This window comes from Oryctolagus cuniculus, chromosome 5, assembly GCF_964237555.1.
Source record: "Oryctolagus cuniculus chromosome 5, mOryCun1.1, whole genome shotgun sequence".
Taxonomy (NCBI): Eukaryota; Metazoa; Chordata; class Mammalia; order Lagomorpha; family Leporidae; genus Oryctolagus; species Oryctolagus cuniculus.
Genome location: NC_091436.1, coordinates 117,461,717 through 117,484,729, shown reverse-complemented (window position 1 = coordinate 117,484,729; position 23,013 = coordinate 117,461,717). Strand labels below are relative to the sequence as shown.

The 23,013-nt window shown below is 51.4% G+C and overlaps 2 protein-coding genes across 3 annotated transcripts in view; one reads left to right on the top strand and one right to left on the bottom strand.

Annotated features, from left to right (window-relative positions):
- The window catches only part of EFHC1 (EF-hand domain containing 1), an 83,670-nt gene extending 79,657 nt beyond the window's left edge, over positions 1–4,013 (top strand). The window contains exons 10-11 of the mRNA XM_051855624.2: positions 2,596–2,806; positions 3,771–4,013. Coding sequence (XP_051711584.1) covers positions 2,596–2,806; positions 3,771–3,842 — 283 coding nt within the window. The 3' untranslated portion in view covers positions 3,843–4,013. The remainder of the gene's footprint in view (positions 1–2,595; positions 2,807–3,770) is intronic.
- A 3,398-nt stretch (positions 4,014–7,411) lies between these two features.
- The window catches only part of TRAM2 (translocation associated membrane protein 2), an 87,509-nt gene continuing 71,907 nt past the window's right edge, over positions 7,412–23,013 (bottom strand). The window contains exons 5-11 of one of the 2 annotated variants that reach the window (XM_008263046.4): positions 19,631–19,689; positions 18,815–18,899; positions 18,183–18,253; positions 16,149–16,253; positions 15,759–15,902; positions 14,072–14,235; positions 7,412–12,883 (exon numbers count right to left, since the gene is read on the bottom strand). In XM_008263046.4, coding sequence (XP_008261268.2) covers positions 12,810–12,883; positions 14,072–14,235; positions 15,759–15,902; positions 16,149–16,253; positions 18,183–18,253; positions 18,815–18,899; positions 19,631–19,689 — 702 coding nt within the window. In that variant the 3' untranslated portion in view covers positions 7,412–12,809. The remainder of the gene's footprint in view (positions 12,884–14,071; positions 14,236–15,758; positions 15,903–16,148; positions 16,254–18,182; positions 18,254–18,814; positions 18,900–19,630; positions 19,690–23,013) is intronic. The other variant, XM_051855632.2, reaches the window with a different exon arrangement.

The window sequence follows — 23,013 nt, the reverse complement described above, 5'->3', positions numbered from 1 at the left end:
TTTACCATTTTATATCTATCTTTAAAGAAATATCTGTTCAAGTCTTTTGCCCATTTAAAAAAAATTATTTGGAAGGCACGGTTAAAGAGAGAGAGGGAGAGACACACAGGGAGAGATATTCCATGTGCTGGTTCACTCTTCAAATGGCCACATCAGGCAGGGCTGAAGCAGACTGAAGCCAGAAACCAGGAACTTCATCCAGGTCTGCCATGTAGGTGCAGGGGCCCAAGGAGTTGGGCCGTCTTCCACTGCTTTCCCAGGCCATTAGCAGGGAGCTGGATCATAAGTGCAGCAGCCAGGACACGGCGCCCCTATGGGATGCCAGTGCAGCATGCACTGGTTTAACCCACTGTGCCACAATGCTGGCCCGCTTGCCCATTTTTTTTATTTTTACATATATCATAAATACAATATGAGGAACATAGTAATTCTTCCCACTGTATCCGCCCCCCCCCACTTCCTCCTCCCTGTCCCATAACGGTCTCTCTCAATAGCTTTTTAAATATTTTAGCAAGGTTTCTTTACATAATGCAGGCAAATTTATTTATATATTTACTTAGATTTATTTATAGATATATTATCTTAGTCTACTTTAACTTGCACAAAAAAGTAGCACTCCACATACTTTTGCCTCTTGATTTCCTCACTGACAAAGTAGCTTTCTACTCCAGCACTGTCGATGACTATATTATTATCCCATTGCTTGATTGTAGTGTCAATTATTTAACTAATTCCCTATTTTGGGATATTCAGGCTATCTCAAAAATCTCTTATAGATGTCTCCTTGCACATAATCCAGGATTGTTTCCTTAGGTCAAGTTATTTGAAATTGTTTTCTGAGCTTTTCCTCCTTACTTCCAGAAAGATTATATACCACTTTATACCTCTCTGTTGTGGTTTGGATAAGATTGAGTATAGCCCCCAAGGGTTTATGTATTGGGAGCTTGGACCCTTTAAGGGAGGAATAGAACCTTTAAGAGGCGGGGCATAGTAGAAGTGATTAGGTCATTGCAAGTGCTGTCCTCTGAAGAAACTGATGCAGTTCTTGTGGGAACCTGGTTCATTCTCATAAAAAGTTTGTAGAGTGAGCCTGACCAGCAAATTGTTTTCTGGCTCTGCCATTGTGATACCTTCCACTATGAGGTCCTCACCAGAGCTCAGCCAATGCCAGCAACATGCCATTGAACCTCACAAACTGTGAGGTTTGAACCTCACAAACCTCTTTTCTTTATAAAGCACCTAGCCTCAGGTGTTGTTATAAATATAAAAAGGAATGATACGCTCTCCCATCAGTATCTGCCAGCACGTAAATAGGAAAAATAAGGGGGCTGAGGCTGTGGCATAGCCTCTTTGGTGCTGGCATCCCACATGAGTAACAGTTTGAGTCCCAGCTGCTCCGCTTCCAATCCAGCTCCCTGCTAATGCGCCTGAGAAAGCAGCAGAAGATGACCCAAGTGCTTGGGCCCCTGCATCCACGTGGGAGACCAGGAAGAAGCTCCTGGCTCCTGGCTTTGGATTGGCTCAGCATCAGCCGCTGCTGCCATTTGGGCCATTTGCAGCGGGTGGAAGATTATCTCTCTCTCTCTCTGCCTTTCAAATAAATAAAAAAATCTAAAAACAAAAAAAGGAAAAATAAGATGAAAGAGGCTGTTGGTAACAGTCAACATTTTAAATAGCACATGCAAGAAAATAAAGGACAGAAAAGCAATGGTGGGTTGATAGTTTTGAAATGATGGAAGGAGGCAAATTCTGTGTGAGGTATACTTGGGCATACTTGAAAGAGCGTGTTGGAAGTAGAGTGAGATTTGAGCTCTGGTCTTGGCTTTGACTCATGATCTAGGGAGAGTCACCGAGTCTTAGAGTCTGTTTTTTCGTGATTGGGAAGGGGACAAGTGCTGGCTGAGCCCATGAGGGTCCATTTTGCTCTTAAAGGATTTATGAAGATGAAATATGAGTGAGTCTTCTCCAGCTCTAAAATTCTTTCATTTTGTAACTGTACCTTCACTTTCAGAGAAAATAAAAGTTGAACTTCTACTTCCTGTGGTTGTGTTTAGAAGGGACTGGCAGAGCTCCCCCTGCCTAAAGCTCTGTTACTAATCTTTGCAGTAAATGCTGAGCCCGGCTTCTCATTCCATCACACGGAGCAGTCGCTTAACTGCCATAGATAGCTTTTCACAGAATTCAGCGTGGACTAAAGAGGGACTGTTAGAACTGAAAGATTCCTGGCTGCATCATTATGTACATATTTTCTTTCACGGGCATTTAGTTTTAGATGAGGGAACCTTCATCCGTAACAGCAGTAGAGACAGTCATGTGATTCCTGCAAATACCAAATCTGGCTCCTGTGGTGCAGTGATTCCACAGATGGCAGGAAGAGAGGCCGTTACAAAACTCCCCCCAGTGAGGCTTTCCTGACGTGGACGTCAGCCAACAGCCAGCCTCTGCCGTCAAGTGTTTGGTTATTGGTCAGCTCAGCGTCAAAGCTGTTTGTCATTAGAAGCTTCCCTGACTTCATCAAGTGAGAACTTCAGTCGCTGAGATAAGATAGGTCAAGAATAAATACCATGTCGAGTCATTTCCTTCCTTTCTCTACAGCAAGCAAACTGAAGAAGATCCAGGCGTGCAGGAACTAGAAGCATTAATAGACGCAATCCAGAAGCAGCTGAAAGATTATTCATGCAAAGACAACATTCGTGAAGCGTTTCAGACTTGTGACAAGGAAGCTTCAGGTTATGTGGACAGAGAGACGTTCTTTAAAATCTGTGAATCTTTTAATGTTCCGATTGATGACTCCCTGGTTAAGGAGGTCAGTATGAATTACTACTGCTCTGGGTGGGTGGCAGAGGCTGCGCACTGATCATTCTTTCCTAAAGGCAGTTACATCTGTATTTCTTTGTAGTCCAGAAAGATTTAGGACACTCAGACCAGATCTCCTGTTTTATCCTGATTATGATAACTGCCCCCGGTTCTAGTAGGTGCATTCTTTTGTAATTGCTGTGGCTGTGGCAGGGCCGGGAACTAGACAGCAGAGAGTTATTGGTAGATCAACGTGTCAGGGCTAAAAGGAGAGCATCAGAGGTGATCTTGGAGGGGCAGATGCCAAGGGGACTCACAGTCAAGTTGAGACAAGTATTTGTTCATGTGGGCCAAGTACCCATTTAGCTGCCCAGATCTTAGATTGACAGCATGGTAAGCTTTTGATTTTCAAGTCATTCATACTTTCTGACACGGGAAGCGAGAGGCAAGGGATGAATGGCAGTCACTGGGAAGTGATACCGGGAAGGGGTGGGTGGGGTGGATCCTCATATGTCATATAAAGATAACCGCAACAGGTCAGTTACCAGGCCCAGTTAGGCTTTAGGGACATGGTTTTAGCAGTGACATTACTAGACTCTTTTATTTGCCTGTGATTAAAGAAGCCTGGCATTTCAGTAATCTCACTCCTCATAGGCTGGGTGGACAAAGACTTGAATTTGAATATAAAAACAAAAAAGATTTTAAAAATGACATTGCCCTCATAAATACTGGATGTTGGTCCCAAAATCTTGGATAGGCGTATTCTCTGAAGCTTTGTTTTTATTTAGTGTAAAATTGGGGTAATGCCTGAACCTACCTCCCAGGTTCATAGGATCATTTTAGCATCAACTGAGGATATGAAAACTCGGAACTGGTTTACCAAGGTAGGGTTTGTCATGCCTAAGTACACTGCAGGTAAGCTGAAGGAAGCCCTCATATTGGTTTTTACCTGTTTTTTCTGCTCTCTTTTGCAGTTAATCCGGATTTGCTCTCATGGAGAAGGCAAGATTAACTACTATAATTTTGTGCGTGCTTTCTCAAACTGATCTGGCCAATGAGAGAATACAACTTTTTGATGTTGGACTAACACTTTGAAATAGATCTTGTACTCTCCACAGAGGCATGTCCAGAGCCCCTGAAGTTATATTTCTGTTTTGGTTCTTATATTTCACTACTACTACTGAAGTCTAAATTAAATTAGACCTTTTATGATCTAAGACTTGTCCCTTACTTGGAGTGGTAGAGGTATTGTGATGGTTAATTTTATATGTCAACTTGACTGGGCCATGGGTTTCTGTGAAGGTGTTCCAGATGAGATGAACATTGGGTCAAGCTGAAGTGAGCAGCCTGCTCTCCCTAGTGTGGGTAGACCTCATCCAGTCACTTGAAGACCTACTGACCCTCCCTTAAGCAAGAGAGAATTCCTCCCATCAGACTGCCCTCAAGCTGTGCCATGGCCTTTTCCTGCCTTTACACTAAAGTAAAGCATTGAATTTTCCTGGATCCAGAGCCTGCTGGCATTTGGACTTGAACCACGCCCTCAGTTCTCCTGAGGTTTGCCAGCTTAGCCTGCAGATCTTGGGACTTATCAGCCACCATTACTGTGTGAAGCAGTTCCTTATAGTCAATCAATGTCTGTCCTCCTCAAATACACATGAGGGTATTTCAGAAAGTTAATGAAATTTACAAGTAATGGCATATTTTCCATGAATATTTTAAAGACTTGTATACTCAACACCCACCCACCCACACACACACACAAACACCCCTCCTACTTTTTCTTTGGAGAACCCTTAGCATAGATGTGGAATGATTAACAGCAGGAGGAATGACAGATTTTCTGGAAGCATTTGGATATCAGAAATAAGCATAGTATTGCTATTGCTGCTAGCCAATGTCCCCCCTCCACCTCCCTGCCCCAGTATTGAAGGGAAATGTTTTTCATGTCCACATGTTTTTAAACTGTCGTTCTAGGCCCAATTAGTACTCCTGTATTTTTAAAGGATATAATAGATAATATCAATGTGGTACACATATTAGGGTTTTTTTTTTTTTTCATGAGACTTCCATTTCATCTGAATATGTTTTACTGGGCCGTAATATAAAATATCTTTCTTGATATAGGTTGCAGTTTAAAAAAAATATGAGGAAAACACTGCTTTTGGGAGCCTGGCCTTCAGACAGGAGGGAAAGGCTGGTCTCTGCTGAGCGCTGCCTTTGTAGAACCAGGGCTGCTCTATAGTGGAAGTCAGCCACCACCTTCACCTCCAAAAATGCCATCTCAAATTCCTGCCTGCCATGCAAAGTGGTAAGAAGGAGGATGGAGTTATTTAGGGTCCAGGTTGGCTGGGCCCCCTCAGAACAGCTGGGGAACGTCCCTTGGTCTTTTCTAATGAGCTAGGCCACCTCCCACCAGCTTCTCAAAAGGCTGTCTGTTATGTTCTTTTCTGTGCCAGCTTATCTCAGGAAGAACACGTTTTGTTTTTTCCCCCACTTATAGCTATTAAAATCTCATATTCATATTTTAAAAGTATTTTGATCTTAAAAAAAAATCCCAAGCTCTACTGTGCCTGCCCCAAATTCAGTACTGCCCCAGGCCTGGAATCCTATAGTAGAGTATGTGCTGGGGCAGGTAGAAAGGTTTTCTGCTTCCTTCCCTCCTCAGGCTTCTGCCCTTTGGCCCAGTTCCCCATGCTGCTGTGTCTGGCCCATTTAGGTTTGGAAGAATTAAGGGATGGAAAGGAGAGGAAAAAAGGCAAAGTCTTAAGCCTATGGCTAGTAATGTAATCATCTAGGGTGGGTTCTCTCTCCCCAAGACCATTTTTGGTGACTTCTTAGGACTCTTCTCCCTCAGGAAACTCATTCTCAGATGCAAATGGCCTGGTCTGCAGAGACTGCCCCGCCTTCTTACAGGGCTCCTGTCCTCTCAGCAGGTCCTCTTGGGTGGGGGCATTTGCAGGCTGACATGTCCTTTTCCAGGGTGTCCACTGTCACCCACGGTTGGGATTAACACAGCTCCGCTGGCTGTGCAGTTGAGCAGCTCAGTCTTTTTCTTGGAGACCTGTTTTAGCTGAGAAGCAGGCACTCCAAATCTGCTCACCCTGCTGCAGGGGCACATGTCAAACCCTGAGTGTTAAAGCTCAGCTTGCAGCTCACAGCACTCCAACAATCCCTCTTAAGAAAACTGCATCCCAGTATTTCCTGTCACCCTTTCCTCTACGGAAGGGCAATTTCACAAAAGCGTTGGCCATCGCCTCAGCAAAGCGTCCATGGGTCTGCAGCAAACTGCAGCACATGAATGCACCTGCCAATTTTTGTCTACAGCTTTGGGCTTCACCCAAAGCCTGTTAAACATCCTCTTACCCATTCCTTTAAACCAGGTGCTCACAACCCTCTACCCTCATTTCTAACCACTCATCTCTTATTTTCCTTTATCATTCCCACTAGATAAAATGTTGGTATCTTCACTGAATGTAATGGGGACTAGTTTTTAAATGTCAGCCCCACTGTAATTGTTGTCTCAGAGCTGTCTTGAGTAAGGTTAGCACTATCCAATATTCCTTACGCTTGCCATCCACTGCTCATCTTCCATCTCCTTCCAAGTTTACCCAAGACTGAAAGCAGAGATTTGACAGTGCCATCACAAGGCACTTGCAGCACCTTGTGGGTGCCAATTGGCTGTGAGTTAGCCACTACTCAACAGGCCTGGCCTATATACTGTGTGTACCACTAGGGGGCCTTGGAAATACCACTTAGTAATGAAGGTATATCAAGCAGAGAAGACTTTTCTAAATATTTCCAGAGAATCAGGGGTTCCTTGGGTAAGTGACTCCTGAATATCCTGCAGGTACTTGAGAAGGAACATGTTCATTAGACAAAGCAATTTACCAAGTGCTTTTAGCATTCACTACATCTCACCACCAGCATTCCTCCTGAAAGAAAAACCTTCAGGACAGAGATGAGCAGTTCTCATAGCAGAGCAGAATTAAAACCCAAGTCAGCGTCAAAGCTTGCTGTTAATTCTGCTCACCGGTACCTCAAGCAGACTTTTGCTGTTTAACTGTCACTCCTGTGGGTGTCCTTGGCTAACCATGGCCGATACCCACACTCATCTCCTGAGTTCTCGCCAAAGATGGTTCTAGAAAATTGCAGCAGGCAACTGCAGGCAATCCAAGTGATACCAGCAATGCCCATTGGCCCCCATTACTATGGACATCTAACCATGTGGCTTTTACACACATGCTGGATCCTACCTCCTGCATTCCAAATGACTTCATAATATAGTAGGCACCAGACCTGGTGTGCTTCCTTCTGGAGCTTCCCACAAGCCCCCATGTTAAGGAAATTCTCTTTCTCTCCTTTACTATTACAAATCAAATAAAAATGATGCATGTTACCATCCAGCACTCCATATATGACCTTTCTCTCCACCCTGAACTCTAGTCTCATTCACACCACCACTATGGACAATATACCCCCAAGAAATGACAAATATAATTAAAACATTTAGACATGGGGCTTAAATGGATACACAGTTTTTCAAGTAAAACCAAGTAAGCAGCTGGATTAGAAAGCACTATTCTGTAAAAACATGTCAAGGAATTACAGCAGGAGATTAGACTGATAATTCTATGCCTTTTATTCCGTTATTTCAGAAAATATTTGATCATTTGTTTCAAAATGTACATTAAAAAATCCGTACAAAACTGTCATTTGTTTTAAAACCAGACAGAAACAGTGGAAAAGGGTTTTTGAAAAAAGTCCACCAAAAGTAAACAGATACCCCTCCCCCCAAACCCTTTTACATGAAAGCATAAATACCGAAGGTACAAATTTTCCTTGAGTTCCTTGTTGAAATTTGGTCCATAACATGAACAGACTAAAGTAGAAAAACAAAGAGACAATACATCCATATTTGCATTACAAGTTGCTCAGGGCACCAGCAGCCTCAGCTCATCCTTCAGGTGTTTATGAAACAGAGGAACTGAAAAATGAGGTTTATCGTCTCAGCACATAAACACTGGAATCTGTACCCAAGGAAATGGTGGCACGTCATATCGCAGCCAGACCCTCCCAGGTGAGCAGGGCTATCCACCTGCGGTGGGCTCTCAGAAAAAAAACCTTCCTCTCCACGCAAATGACAAACTCTGGAATGCTTTTAGGCATGGGGACGGTGATGCCAGCCGCGAGCGGATATTCATCATATCTGGTTCCCAGATGCTAACTTCTGTCCCACCACGAGGATGGGCTGTTTCTCAACAGATTGTAAAATAAGTAAATGGACTTGTAAGATGATGCTACATGTTCTACAGGAGCGCCATAGAAACCGCCCAGGAACAGGAGAATGACAGCAACAGAGAAAGTGGCTGACATTTCTTCTGTAAGGGATGACGACTACCCCTCCTCTGAGTCCCATCTCTTCCCCAGTGACGGGGCACTGTAAGGGACAATAAGGCCTGTGGACAAGACCACTGGCTGGGAGAGTTATTGCACAACCCGGAAGAGCAAGGATAAAGGCAGGCAGGCAGGCAGGGGCAGAGGACAGGGTGGCTGCTGCTCACACAGGTAACACTGAAGAAGGGCCAAGAACAGTGTACAACAGCCAGGCCAGACCACTGTCCAATGGGTTATCTATGAGTTAACACTTGAGACTGGGAAGTCAAAGTAAACACCTTTTTCATATAAACTTTGGGTTGAATGGGCAGTAAAATAGATGGAAAAGAGGTTACAGCAAGAGTGCCTTTTGTTTTTCCGTCTAGAGTACGAGGGGCCTGGAAGAGCAGGGCTTGCTGTGTGGGGCAGTGGCCCAGGGGCCGGGAAGGGAACCTGGGAGTCTCCGAGTTTCCCTCAGAGGGTGCAGGGCACGGTGCCTGTGGTTGAGCCCTCACAGGCCTCTACGGTCACCCAGCAGGGCCAAAAGGGGACACACAAGGGAGACACTAGACACAAAGCAGAAAACACTCCAGACCCTACAGCAGTGGGGGTGTGGGTGGAACAAATGAGGCGAAACCGTCGATCCATGTCCCTTTTCTATTGAACTGCACTGAGGTACGGTGTCTTTGGCTGCGTACGACAAACAGCCCTTAGTGCCCTGGCAGTGGGGGTTGGCCTTACACAGTACGAGTGAAAGCCACACAGCAAAGTAAGGCACTTAGGACACAAAGAGAAAAGGGATCTGCTCAGGACAAAAACGCTGTAGGGAGCTTACAAGTCCCAGTGCCTCTCCATCAAAGACTGAGAGGTGGGAGGTGAGGAAGCTGGGGGCATGGGGTGGAGGGGGGGAGGTTGGTCTTTCCCAGCCTTCTGGGAGCTGGAGCTAATACCCATGCAAGAAGCAGAGAGAAGGCGGCAAGGCCTCCCTCACTGGGGCCAGCCATGGGCCAGAGAGGAAGTCTATTCAGGTGGTGTGACAAGGAGCTGATTCTCTGGTAGGAGACAGGCTGTAGCTGGGAAGGCAGGGGAGGGGAAGAAAGTGACCCCTGCTGTCTGATGCGTGGGCAGCCAGTCTTCTCCCTATCAATGACAGAGCAACAGGGGAGCAGACTGAAGTCTGCTGCTGTCAGGCCCAGGCCTTAAAACACAGGAGGCAGTTACACCCAGGCCACCCTCCCATCACTCACCCAGGCCTTGGAACACATGGGAGGTTGCCCAGCCACCAGGGCACTGGCAAGTCACTCTAATTAAAGCATCCATGGGGTGCACTCTCTGTCCCACGCCTTGCTCAGCAGAAAGGTCAAAGGTATGGAGGAAGAAGGTCCCAAAAGCACACAATCAGCCCTGGGGAACACGGCTGGGCCTCAGGAGTTTTCAGCCCCGGTCAGGAGAAGCACCTGTGAAGGTGGCGATCTGGGTTTCTTAAACGCTGGTAAGGGCTGCTTTGAGATGGGAATAGACAAGGTTCTCAGCGTCCGCTTGGGCCTGATGGCCCAGGCTTGCAAAGGGTTAGAATCAACAAGAAAGGGAAGCGATCGGCGCCCCTCCTGGCCCAGCCTGCTCCCCTTTCCTCCAGAACCACCACTTTCCTTTGGAAGGAGCACACGTAACTTAGCAACCATGCAGCTCTCCATGTGGATGGCAAAGTAACCGAAACCCCAAGGAGGGAAATCGGCAATAGGGCAGCCTCTGTCCACCAGCATGGCCACAACGCTCCTACTGCTGCCGTCTGCTGGCCTCCCAGTGCCCGGATGCCGGCCAGGGATGTCAGGCAGCAGGTGCTGAGGTAGATTAGCATCTTTTCTGCTCTCAGCGGATGGTGCTGGGGTGGCCTCTCAAACTCGGAGGCATCTGGCAGGGCCTTCGCTCAAGCCTAGGCACTTGCAACAGGAGTACACAAAGCTGAAAAACGTAGCTAACATGGCCGATTTAAGAAAAGCCAGCCCAGCTGGGTCACTGGGGTAGGGGAATTATTCCAGCTCCAGCAATGTGGTTCGTGTCAACCTGCCAAAGGCTTGACCAAGCTATGAGTTCAGTATCCCAGGGAAGCTGGTGTACCCTACAGTTCCTCTCCAGCCCCCAAAACATGAGCAAAGCCCAGGCTAGAGAGATGCCATTCTTACTCAGGCTCCTGGGGTTTAACAGAAAAGATTTTCTTTTCTTTTCTTTCTTTCTTTTTTTTTTTTTTTTTTTTTTTTTGACAGGCAGAGTGGACAGTGAGAGAGAGAGACAGAAAGGTCTTCCTTTGCCGTTGGTTCACCCTCCAATGGCCGCCGCGGCTGGCGCGCTGCGGCCGGTGCACCGCGCTGATCCGATGGCAGGAGCCAGGTACTTATCCTGGTCTCCCATGGGGTGCAGAAAAGATTTACTAACTCCCATCACCGAACAAAACCCGTCCTACAGAAAACAAGGTCTAAGTCAAGGTCTGGCTGCTAGGCTGTGGTACCACGCACAAGGCACGGCCTATGGGCAACACTGGAAACCTGCAGCAAACTACGGGAACACGAAGCCACGTTCCTCCAGAACCCAGAGCAGCAACAAGCCACAGATGTGCGGGTGGAGGCGGCTTGAGGGCGAGCTGACCACGGCCTCCCCCACCCAGCACATCACAAGCACGCCACGTGTACTTGTGGAAGACCCGACAGCAGCTTCATCGGGGCTCCTCCGGGGTGTGGGGGTGGGAGGGAGTGTGTGCAGGACACTGGGGAGGTCCTGCCCATGACACAGAGAACCTACTAATGGGAGAGGAGAAGAAGGAAGCTGCTGGATGCACACTCCCCACACAGGCAATGCCCAGGAACTCACTGACACCGTGGCAGGGCTGTTTGACTGAGATGCCTACAGGCTTCCGGGTCGGGTCTGCTGGGTTCTGCTGTGTGGCACAAAGAAGTGTCAGGAGAGGAGGCGGAGGGGTGGGAGAAATGCCCGCCTGCAGAAACGCTGTCCTCCTACCTACCGGAAATCAAAGGCAGCCCAGGGTAGGCCCCCCCGATGTCTGCAACATTACTCTGGACATAGACAGAAGTCTAGAATGGTGGCCCTCGGTGACTGGCAATGACAATCTATCTATCTAGCTATCTGTGCAGGCGACTTGGACAAGGGAAGTGTGTTGGAGAGAAGACCCATCTCCCTCCTGTCTGGACCACCACCCGTGGTCTGTTTTCTACTGTGAGCTCAAGAAGAGGAGCCACATACCAACCACATGGATGTTCCTGTGCCCACCAAGAATCGCCCCCTTTGCCTCAGCAGAGTCCAGGCACTCTGCATTAGGGCCTTGTTAAGCCCAGCTCCCCTTCCGGAAGCCCTCACAAGGCACCATGAGGACTTGGAGGACTGGAGGCCTTGTCTTCAGGTGGAGGGAAGGGAAAGAACACGGGGAGGGATGGGGGCAAAGGGCTCCCAGCGACTCAGCCGTGCGTGCTCATCCACCCCGAAGAGTGGGCCTAGAGTCAGCCACCACATGTGTGCTCTACAAACATCAACAAGTGACAACAATTCAAGGAACACTCGACAAGGGAGGCCATAGGGAGAGTGGCCAGCTGGCCCTCCCTGGGGCACCAGGGGACTGGCATGGGGCTGGAGTCCTTGAGGCTTCATGTTTCTGCAGGTCAAGAGATGAAGTCAACGGAGGCAAGCCTGGTGCCGGACAGGCAGGTGTGTGAACAGCTGTCTGGTTTGGTTTTGAATGCTGGTGAAGAAGCCACTGCAGCCGGGACTACTGGAGAAAGGCCGCGGGCGACTGTGCTCTCATTTCGGAGGCCGTTCCCTTTCTGGAAGAGCCGCTGTCGGCGACGCGCTTTGCTCTTGCTCTGAACCATGGGGAGCCGCACACGGCGATGCGATGGCAGGCTGCTATCCAGTCCAACGCCAGCCACTCCTGTGAGTCAGGGGACCCAACGGAGCCAACACCATCCTTCTGGATTGAGTCGCCACGTCCCAGAGCCAAAAAGGCCTTGGCATTTACTACCAGCAGTGGCTGCTGTGCCTCGCGATGGCTCGTGCAGAATTGGAATCATACATCTCATCAGTTAATCAGCACCCAAGAGATTATGATCCAAAAGGGCCGGCCTCTCCTCTTCTTGCCCGTCCACACGAGGACCACCGAGGGGCCTGCTGCTGGCCGCAGGCTTCCAGACTCACAGGTCCCGGAGGCTGAGAGGCACAGGACCACCATCTGAGCTCCCTCCCATTGTAAAAAAATCAGAGAAGAATTGCACGCGAAGGTGAAATAAAGAAGTAGAAAGAGAAGGCAGCAGTCACGGAGGAAGAGAAATAAGAGGCAGAAAGACAACCACAAGACCCGGGCTTCTGGAGAACCCAACATGGGGCCGAGGTGAAGACAGGAGGTGGCTTGAGGGAGAGAAAGAGATAGATAGATTTTTGGCTTTATTGAGAAGGGTTTGTGAAGAGTAAGAAGAGAAAGCCAAGAAGTCAGAAGAACAGCCCCGTTTAAAGACAGGTCTCTGCCATCTGAGAAGGGGCGTCGCAAGCCGGAAGGCAGAGGCAGAGAGGGAGGGGCCTGGCTCTGAGCCTCCCTGCTGGCCCCCGCCACGAGGATGCCTGTGCTCAGCACTTTGGCCTTAGGGAGACTTGAGTTTCTTAGTCCGTGGGGAGGTTCCGTTCTCTGCCTTCACCACTCCGTTTTCATGGTACCCTGGGAAGCGGAAAGAGAGGAGACGCACACATGGAGTTTCTGCTGGGCCTGCAGCAGGAGGTGGGGAACAAGGGCCAGAGCAGCCCCGCGGCTGCACACGGAGGAGCCACCTGGACAGCGGCTGCAGTTCCCGCAGCCAGTGGAAGTCTGCAGACAGCCATCGCGGGCTTCCTGCTTTCCCCAGCCTTGACAAGGGGCCCCGTTTGAGGTGCTCGGTAAGCAGGGAGGCCCAGAATGACTCACAGTAACCCAGGCACAGGCATGGGAGGCCCGCCTGCCCAGGCCTGAGGTTGGGGCTGGATGCTCGCTGCCATCACTCAGCCTGCTGGGTTCCTCAGTTCCACTCGGCAGGCCCCTGCAGGGCTCCAGCCCGCTTTAACAACAACTCCCCGAACGGCAGCAACAAAAGGGAGAGTGTATGGGAGGCTGTAGCGATCAGGCCTTACTCCGATGCCAAATGTGCCTCTGATGCCATCTTTCCACGCTTGTTAAAAATATACCTGCATGCACCTGCTGCAAGGCAGAGACGTGTGAGTGCTGCAGCCTCACGCCCCACACTTCCCAACTGCAGAGCTGGCTCCTCCTCACACCCAGCTGCACACGTGTCTGCGCTAAGCACACCTGAGCCCTTGCCAAGCAGGCGGCTGCCTGGAGAAAGGCGGGTGAGTCAGAAAACAGATCCTGGTGCAGACAGGGGCCCCGGGGCTACACAGAAACTGCAGGGCTGGCAGTGCAGGGGCCAGGGGAGAAGTGGGTGTCCCACCCTGGCCGCCCACCTAGCATTGTGTCACTGTGAGTCATTCCTCTAGACAGAGGAGGAGCCAGCAACCTGGGAGACAAAGGGCAGGTGAGGACAGAGCCACTGCGCAGCGCAGGGCATGGGCGGCAGCACGTGGCAGGGGCCCAGAAGCCACCCTGAGGGCATACTTCCCGCCAGAGCTCGCCAGCCAGCACCATCCTGCCCCACAGTGGCCGGGCTCCGGGCCTAGTGAGGGCCAGCTCCGCCCACACTGTCCCTGGCCCGTGCCCAGCCACGTGCCAGTCAGGGAGCTGAGGAGTCCCAGGCCTCAGGGAAGGAGTCAGAAAGGAGGAGCAGGCAGGACTGGTCTGGGGAGAGCCCAAGAAGCCGGGCCTGGCTCCTCCACACGCATCCCAGACAGACGTCACCGGCTGGGGCCTGGCACTCACCAGATTCCCTCTTGATGAGCCTGGCTGGTAGTCTGGGGGCAGCTGGCACTCTCCGCTTGGCACTCTGCTCGTTCCAGTACTCTCGCCAGTGCCGCAGCTGGGAGTGGATGAAGCGCCACATGAGCCAGGCCTGGGCAGCACATACCAGCAGCAGCACGCAGAGCCTGGGGGGTGGGGGTGGAGAGGTGGGCTCAAGGGCGGGCCCGAGGGCGGGACTCGGGCCCACAGCCCCAGGTACAGGGCAGGACCCTGCAGCTCCCACAGCCCGGCCCACCACCCTCACTGCCAGCACTGTCTGGCACCAGGAAGTGTGTGCTCCAGTCTTTCTCTGCTCTAGTGCATGTCAGGGTGTTGCAGCAACGGGGCTGGAGGACGGGGAAGGTGGAGGCGACAGGGGCAAGTCCAGTTCCACAATCACGTGACTCCCGTGCCCACAGAGAACCTGTGGCCATGTTGCCTCTTGGATCCACAGCACCAAACAAGGCTGATGTAGGCTCCAAAAATATGGGTAGGCCTCAAATGAACTGAATTGTGAGGCAGCATTAGTAATTCCATCTAGCAGGCCACTTAGAGGCAGAGGGGCCAGTGTACAACACAGCAGTCACACCGCCTCGGAGCCACCTATACTGCAGAGCCTGGTTTTGAGTCTCAGCTCTGCTCCCGATTCAATTTCCTGCTCACATGGACCCTTCTGGAAGGCAGCAGATGATGGCTCGAGTACCTGGATCTCTGCCACCCACATGGGAGAACCAGATGGAGCTTCAGGCAGCTGACTTCAGCCTGGCCCAGCCCCGGGTATTGTGGTCATTTAAGGAGTAAACCAGTAGATGGAAGATCTTTTTGTGTCTTTGTCTCCCTCTATGACTCTTTGCCTTTCAAATAAGATGAAAAACAAAAATAAAGAATTTAAAAAAAAAAAACCTGAGAAGAGAAAGAACTTTTTAAAAAAGATTTATTTATATTCTTGAAAGGCTGAAAGGCAGAGTTACAGAGACAGAGAGAGATCCCACTCACTGGTTTACTCCCCAAATGACTGCAATGGCTGGACCTGGGCCAGACTAAAGCCAGGAGCTTCTTCCAGGTCTCCCAGGTGGGTGCAGGGGCCCAAGCACTTGGGCCATCTTCTACTGCTTTCCCAGGTTCAGTAGCAGGGAGTTGGATCAAAAGTGGAGAAACTGGGACTCGAATCGGCATGCATATGGGATGCTGCACCGCTTTATCCACTAAGACACAGTGCCAGCCTCTCGATGTTTAAAAAAAAAAAAAGGGCAGAGTAATCCTGGCCAAGGCACCCTCCCATGCCTGTGGACTCACAAAAACACAGTGGCTTCTTCCTCGCCTTGGTGGCAGGGGAGGGCATTACCAACTGCTGAGCACACAGTATTAAACCGGCCACATGTGGCTGTGCCTATCGAGACCGGAAGTGAAACTTCCCGTGTACCCTGAAGCACTGGACAAATGTGAGAGGATTTGCAGTCAGGAAGTGAAGATGTTCTAAAGGCAGCAGAGGCCGGTATCTATCCCCTCCTCAGGCCTCATGTTCCAAGACTCCCAGCTAACCAACAAGGAGCATGAGACGCAAAGATCTGCTGCCCCGTGACCTTCTGCGGAAGCTGTGCCAAGTTTAGGAGGCTCCTGGCCTGGAGCTGGAGTCCTGACATCTCCTCGGGCTCCTGCCAGCACTCACCTGCAAAGCAAGGTGTTGAAGTTCCCCTTCTCAGGGTCAAACGCCTGGTTTTCCATGCGAGCCAGTCCAAAGCCAATGGCCAGCACAGCGAGGGTGAGGATGAAGAGGCGGGTGACCCCAAACACAGCAGCCCAGGCGTTAAACCTGCTCAAGGAGGCAGAAAGGGGGCCCTTTGAGCAAGCTGTATCTGCTTCTCCAGGAGTAATCCCAAGTAGGAAGAGGATTCGAGAGGAGCCCAGGAAGGGGCTGGAGGGGTAAGATATCTAAGGATCAGATGCTCTGGAAAGAACATAATCTTAGGGGGCCGCCTTCAGCTAAGTGGGCAGTTTGCACCCAGGGCGGGACCCACCATAGCCTCTGAGCAGGCCAGCCTCTCACAGCCCCACTTACAGCTTCTCGTTGTTTTCGTCTGCAAAGTAGAAGAGTCGAGCCATGTGGAAGAGGAACTCGGTCGAGTACTGCAGCAGCAGCAGGATCAGGCCCAGGCGGCTGAGGCTGGGGGGAGAGGACGAGGCTGACACTCTTCCCCGAGAAGCCGTACCCCAGCCTGCCCGTCTCGGCTCAGGCTGCCCTGGGCCTGGGCTCTGCTTTCCACTCCCACATTCCCAGACAGGCCCTGGCTCCACCTTCAGGACTCAGTTTGGCAATCACACTTCCAGGAATGTTTCCTAACTGACCCCCCACCCTCAGCCTTTCACCTGTCCTGTCAGGGTCAGGAGTCCATCCCTGCCTGCTCCCACAGCAGACCATAGCACCTTGCACGCATCATCATCTAGGCTGGCAACAAGCACCCAGGAGGGTGCTCAGAACACGCCTGCCGAGCTCTGCGCGTGGAAATACGGCAGGTTCCTGCTGTCCAACATTTCCTTAGCCAAGTCTTCCCAGCCAAGGGGAAGGTGAGAAGCAGGAAGCACTCCTTCCACAAGGTGCTGCCCATACCTGCCTCCCTGCTCCTCCCTACACACTGCTGGAGCGACAGTGCAGCCGGATTCCTTAGGCCCATTCTGCAGGTGACACAGGAGCTCCGACACCAGTGCAAGTGGTAGGTACCTGCAGTCCCTGTCCCTCAAAGACCCATCCAGGAACAGACCCTGCTGTGGGCCTCCAGAGACAGAGGGTGGAGTCCGAGAGCTGCCTCCCTCCCTTGTCTCTATTAATTCAAGTCAGTCATTGTCACAGCCAGCCTGCTGTGAACCCAGGTCAGGGGAGAGCGAACCCTTTTTTTTGCCAAGGGCCATTTGCATATTTACAACATCATTTGCAGGCCGTACAAAACTATCCACTTAAAAATTAGTCTGTTGTGGATTTACTGAATTTCAAGCCTGCAGCTGCCTTGGCAGAGCTAAATCAGGCCTTATATGGCCCATGGGCCAGACAGCCCCCACCATGACCTAGGAGATGATGGTCCCCAGGATCTCCAGGCACCTCCACAAAAGGTTACCATAGCAAGCTCTCAAAATACCAACCCAGAGAAAAGTACAGGGGATTCTCCTGCAGGGAGGAAGCTCAAGAGAAGCCAATGTATCAATGATAACTTAGCCATCAATATGGCTTTTCACAAAAGAGACTCTCAAGGCCAAACTCTGCAGCAACTCTTTAGACTCCATTTTTTCCAAAGGGAAAAGAATTCCTGGGACGCAGGCTATGGCAGCCTCTGCCCCTGGACCCTGTGAGGCAGGAGCCCAGCTTCTTCAGGGCTTGAAGGCTGCCTTCAGCCTGCAAAAGCCACGGCCCAGAGGCCACGGGAAGCCTGCCCTGGCTCTCTCTCAGGTGGGAGCAGTCACCGTCCTGGGTCCCCCTAGCCGGTGATGTGGACTCTCACAGAACTTACACTCAAGGGCCCTGACCACATCTGTAACTGTCTCTCCCCCTACAAAGAGAACAAACTGTGGAAGATAAAGACATCTCCCGCCGGGGCCGCGGCTCAATAGGCTAATCCTCCGCCTTGCGGCGCCGGCATACCAGATTCTAGTCCTGGTCGGGGTGCCGCATTCTGTCCCGGTTGCCCCTCTTCCAGGCCAGCTCTCTGCTGTGTCCCGGGAAGGCAGTGGAGGATGGCCCAAGTGCTTGGGCCCTGCACCCCATGGGAGACCAGGAGAAGCACCTGGCTCCTGCCTTCGGGTCAGCGTGGTGCGCCTGCCGCAGCGCGCCGCAGCGCGCCGCAGCGGCGGCCATTGGAGGGTGAACCAACGGCAAAGGAAGACCTTTCTCTCTGTCTCTCTCTCTCTCACTATCCACTCTGCCTGTTAAAAAGAAAAAAAAAAAGACATCTCCCATTATCCACCTTTGAACTCCCAAGTCTGAGCATGGCAACAGCACACAGGGGGCGCCTAATAAAAGCCTGCCAACCGATCGACCACGTGGATAGAAGCACAGACACACCAAGGAGCAGGCAAATCTGACCGAGCGCGGGCCGACACTCACTTTAAGAGGTACGCTCCAGCTATGTGGACCAGGTACAGGCAAATGTACTGGAGCTGCCGGGGAACTTCCTCCTGGAAGCGAGAGAAGTGACGATCAATCTGCTCATTCCCCAAGCGACGACGCTGGGGATGGGGGCCAGGGCAGAGGGCGAGGGAGGGGCAGACGCTGGCCCGCTCTCCACTCCCGCGCCAGGCTGCTCTGACACACTGCAGCCCCACACTCCAGGCTCCTGAAAAGTCCAAGGGTGAGGCAGTGGCTTTGGGGCTGGGGTCAGAGGGCAAGGTTTGGATTGAGAAAGAAGAGGCAGAGAGACTGGGGAAGTGGTCTTAGGGAAATTATACAAATGAAACCAAAATGTACACAGACTGTGGGAAGGCCAAAAAGCCCTCTGGTCAATCTCTGGATCAATTTCTCCCACAGCCACATGTCTGGTAGAGGGGGCAGGCAAGAGGCGGTGGCTTCCCTCTCCGGGGTTGACCGGGCACCTCTGTAGGTGCTATCTCATCACTGTACTCCTTCCCCAGGCCAGCCAACTCCCAGTGCTTCTGGGAGGGGCAAGGGAGGGTCCACTGGGAAGGGCTGATGGCAAGCGGAGAAGAGTGGCCTCCAGGGTCAGGGCAGGGCGTACTCACCTTCCGTACCTTCTGGAAGTACAGCTCAGGGAGTGCGTGCAGCCAGTAGGCCAGCTGGCACAGGTAGAAAAACTTCACCTGGAAGCTGGAGACAGGGGAGCAGGTCACAGGGACAGGGGAAAAGAGAACATCCCCCAGGGGGCTCGCCAAGCACAGCCGGCAAGGAGAGGCCAGGACTGGCTGCGAACGTCCCCAGCAAGAAACAGCCGCAGAAGTGCAGCGAAGCGGGGTTCTTTAGCCTCGATGGGAGGGGCTGACTGCACAGCAGTGTGGACGAGGCGGCGCCCACTGCACATGCTGAACACTCCATGGCTCTTAGCAGCAAGGGGAGACCGGACTCAGCTCCACGCCCTCTGCTCACGCTGCTCCTGAAAGGCTTAGGAGAGGCAAAGGGTGGCCTCCTGAGGAAGACGACGGGCTCAGGTGTTGCCCTCCTGGCCTCGGGGTGGCACCGAGAACGGCAGGGGAAGCTGCCTGCGACACAGCATCAGCCGGGGGAAGCGAGCTGTCAACGTCTGTGGGTCGCCAACAAGGCACAAAGCCCAGAGACCTTCCTGGAGCTGCTCTGCTCCTGCATCGGTCCCCGCAGCTTAGGTGCCTCTGCGGCTGCAGCTAATGCAGGTGGCATTTCAGCAGGGGGAGTCTCTGGTCAAGAACTCTAGGAGTGAGTGGCTCTGAGGCAAGTCTCCGGTCCGCACTACCTGCCCTACCAGGATCAGGACACAATCTGGTCCTCGTGCCAGCTGGCCCCATGGTGCTCTGGCCACCTGTGGGAGGAGAAGCCAGCAGACAGGACCGCGTCATGAGCATACTCACGGGAGGTACACGTGCGGGTAGTCTTCCCAGAGGCTTCTCGGGTTTGTTAGGTATCCTTCCTGCAGCGGGAGAGAAGAAAAAGCGTTGACAGACATGGACATGAGACTTCCTGGGACCCTAGGACCAGCGCAGCTGTCAGGGACACACCTAGCCCCACCTGCCAGGGGAAGAAAGGAGCAGGAAATGTGAATAAGAGGGGATCTGTCTGTGTGGGACTGGCTGGCCCTGGGCCAGTTTCTTTATGGTGAAGGAGCAGACACAGTAGGACGCACCATGCTCCGGGCTCAGAACACCTGTGTCTGGCTGTGGTCTGACACTGGATGCATCCTCTGAGTGAGCTCATTCATCTCCCTGGCTCATCTAGGGACTCATCTGTAAAGTGAGGATTAAAACATCTGCCCCTATGGGTACTGCTGGAAACAGAGGTGACAGTCTATGGGACAGTGTCCAGCACTGTGCCTGCACGTGGAGGCACTCGGGAAAGGCTTATAGAATGAACAAGCAAATGGACTCCAGAATCACTCCCCCATGGGAAAACAGAAAGCCCAGTCTGGCTTTTCACATCACCATGAGTAAGGAGAAGGGCTGGATCCCGTCAGCCTGCCCACGCATCTGGACTCTGACACCTGGCACACTGTGTGGTTTTCATTCTGCGGTCTCTCTGACCGTGAGCCCCTTCACACCAGGATCTGTTCTGGCCTTTCTCTGCATCTCTAGCTTCTACCCAGCACCTAGGACACAGTGAGGGAGTTAACCTGAAAACCTTCCCAACACAAAACATCCACAAATCCTGGATGAAATCCAACAAATAAGCTGAGCAGAAGTGGAGACCCCTGGAGGCTCCCAAAAATAGGTGGTAAAAGCCAGAGCAGGAAGCGATGGTGCGGCAGCCCTGAAGGCACTGGTCTTGGGGTCAGGGCTTGCATGTCCAAGTGGGAACAGAAGACAGTATCTTGGAGGTGGAACCTGAGATCCTTGTATAAAATCAAGACCCTGGATGGGCTACAATCTCAAAGACAGTGTGTGCTGGGGCTAGCATTATGGCACAGCAGGTTAAGCCAGGGCACTGGTTTGAGTTCCAGCTACTCAACTTCCAATCCCACTCCCTGCTAATGAGTCTGGGAAAGCAGTGGAAAATTGCCCAACGCCTTGGGCCCCTACACCAACATGGGAGACCCAGATGGAGTTCCAGGCTCCAGCTTTCCAGCTTTGGCCTGGCTCAGCCCTGGCCATTGCAACCATCTGGGGAATGAAACAGTGGACAGGAAACTCTCTCTAACTCTGCTTTTCAAATAAACAAATCTTTTTCCTAGAGACAGAGAGAGAGAGAGAGAGAGAGAGAGAGAGAGAGAGAGATTGTGTGCCGACAAACATAGGGAATTGAAACTGCCCAGCCTGGGCCCAGGATAAAAACCAAGACATTTACCCTAAAGACCTGCAATCTCAGGTTTACCCTCACATTGTCTAGAGTTCAAATATATCACACCAAGGTGTTCCAGGAACCACCAAGCTAAGAAATTGGTGTTAACAGTGTTGTATGCCAGTGCTGCCCTGGGGACATGCCCTTATTCCAGAGTGTACAGGTCTCTCACTGATAAAAACCTTGCTACAGATGTGTTTACAATTCAACATTACAAAATACAGGAGGAGCAAGTCAGCTGACACTATGAGAGTCCAGTAAAAACCCGCTGGTTGAATGAAAAAAAAAAAAAAAAAAACGGTGAGTAGTTTCGGTTCTTACTTGCCATTGGGAGAGGGCAGAGAAGGTTAGGTCAGTATGACCTCGTTATAGAAACATGGAAATGAAGGACCGGAGAGGAACAATCAGCTAAAACGTGGCAGTATTTATAGTACACAGCTGAAGTCTGGTGGGCTGGGCCAGCAATCTCCTGGATAACTTCAGGCCAGGATAACACTCAGGACAGTGGAAGAATCAACATGGCGATAGTCTGGTGAGAAGAACTCACAGTTCTGTCCACCGGATCTTCAGACATATTTCTAAGTGAGGGTGATCCACCCAGCCTCCAGTTGCCAAATGCCCTGTGACCTGGCAGTAAGCATTTTCAGCAGTCTGTGGCCCAAACCCTCTATAGTCTTGGGCCTGTGTTAACACAACAACCTCCCATTAGCACAGACTCACGGAACAGTGCAGACACGGTTAACTCAGAGAGAAAAGAAAACGTCTCGCCCCAGACTCTTACAGCATCAATTCTAACCTCTTGTCACCACCCCCGTCCTCCCCCATAAACGTGCAGAGATGGAGGGCTCTGGCCTCATGGGTGGTGGTGAGCTCTTTCATCACCCACCATCATCTTCCTCTCCGACATTCACACATCTGCCTTCATCAGATCTTGGACCCAGGTACAGGGACACGTGATCTTCCACACTCTCATTCCAGAAAAACCAGAGAGGTGAGAACGCCCTTTGCTAGAGGAAGCGCAATGTATTTAACAAGACAGACGGTACTTCTGGGACAGGGGGCTGATGGGGAGGAGGAGCAGTGTGAGACGACTATGTCTGAAGCCCCACTGATCTCGTGATTTTAAACAGGAACCTCCTTGCCCTGGCCCTCTTTCCTTAGGAGACAAAGAGGTCAGGACATGGAAGCCAGCAAGCCAAGAAACTCCCCAGAAAAATGCTGCCTGCTTGTGAATGTCCAGTCCACTGGGACTGGAGGAGGGTGGGGTGGAGGGAGGAGAGCCAGGGCGGCCAGAGAAAAAATGACTCACTGCTCTGACAACAGCCTTTTCCAGACCTCTGTCCAGGCAGCTGTCTGAGGGGGGGAACTGGGGCTGCGGCACCCTCTGAGCTTGGGCATGCCATTGCACCTGCACTCCCAGGAGCTGTGTGTGCAGCCAACAGGCCTCAAGCAGACGGTCTGAAGGAGCTTTGTCCTCTTCTCATTCCACATATCAGCTCCATGAGCTGGAGCGATCCCGTCTGTTTCCCCAGAAGCCTTTCTTGGTGCTGTATGAACAGCAAGATCCACAGGAACAGCAGGATCCAGATGTGACCCAGCCAGCTGCTGCCTTGATTCAGACGTGCCTCACGTCCTCTGACCACAAGAACACTATGCACTTGATCTGCTCTAGAGCCACGGATCTCTCAGCAGAAACAAGTTCTGATACAACCACCAGCACGCGAGTTCTGGTTCTCATTGAATAGTGGACTTTAGGTTTAAATACGAAGGGAGACATCCAAAGGAAGTGAGAGCAGACCAAGGCCCACCCACCCTGCTTTCTCTGCTGTAGCTTTTCTTCCTTTTCTTTTTCTGAATAAGGAATAGGAGATCAAAGGAAGATGAAAAGTTGGAGGTACAGGGAAAGAGTTGTGGCGTAGCAGGAAAAGCTGCCCCTTGTGACACCTGTATCCCACATGGGCGT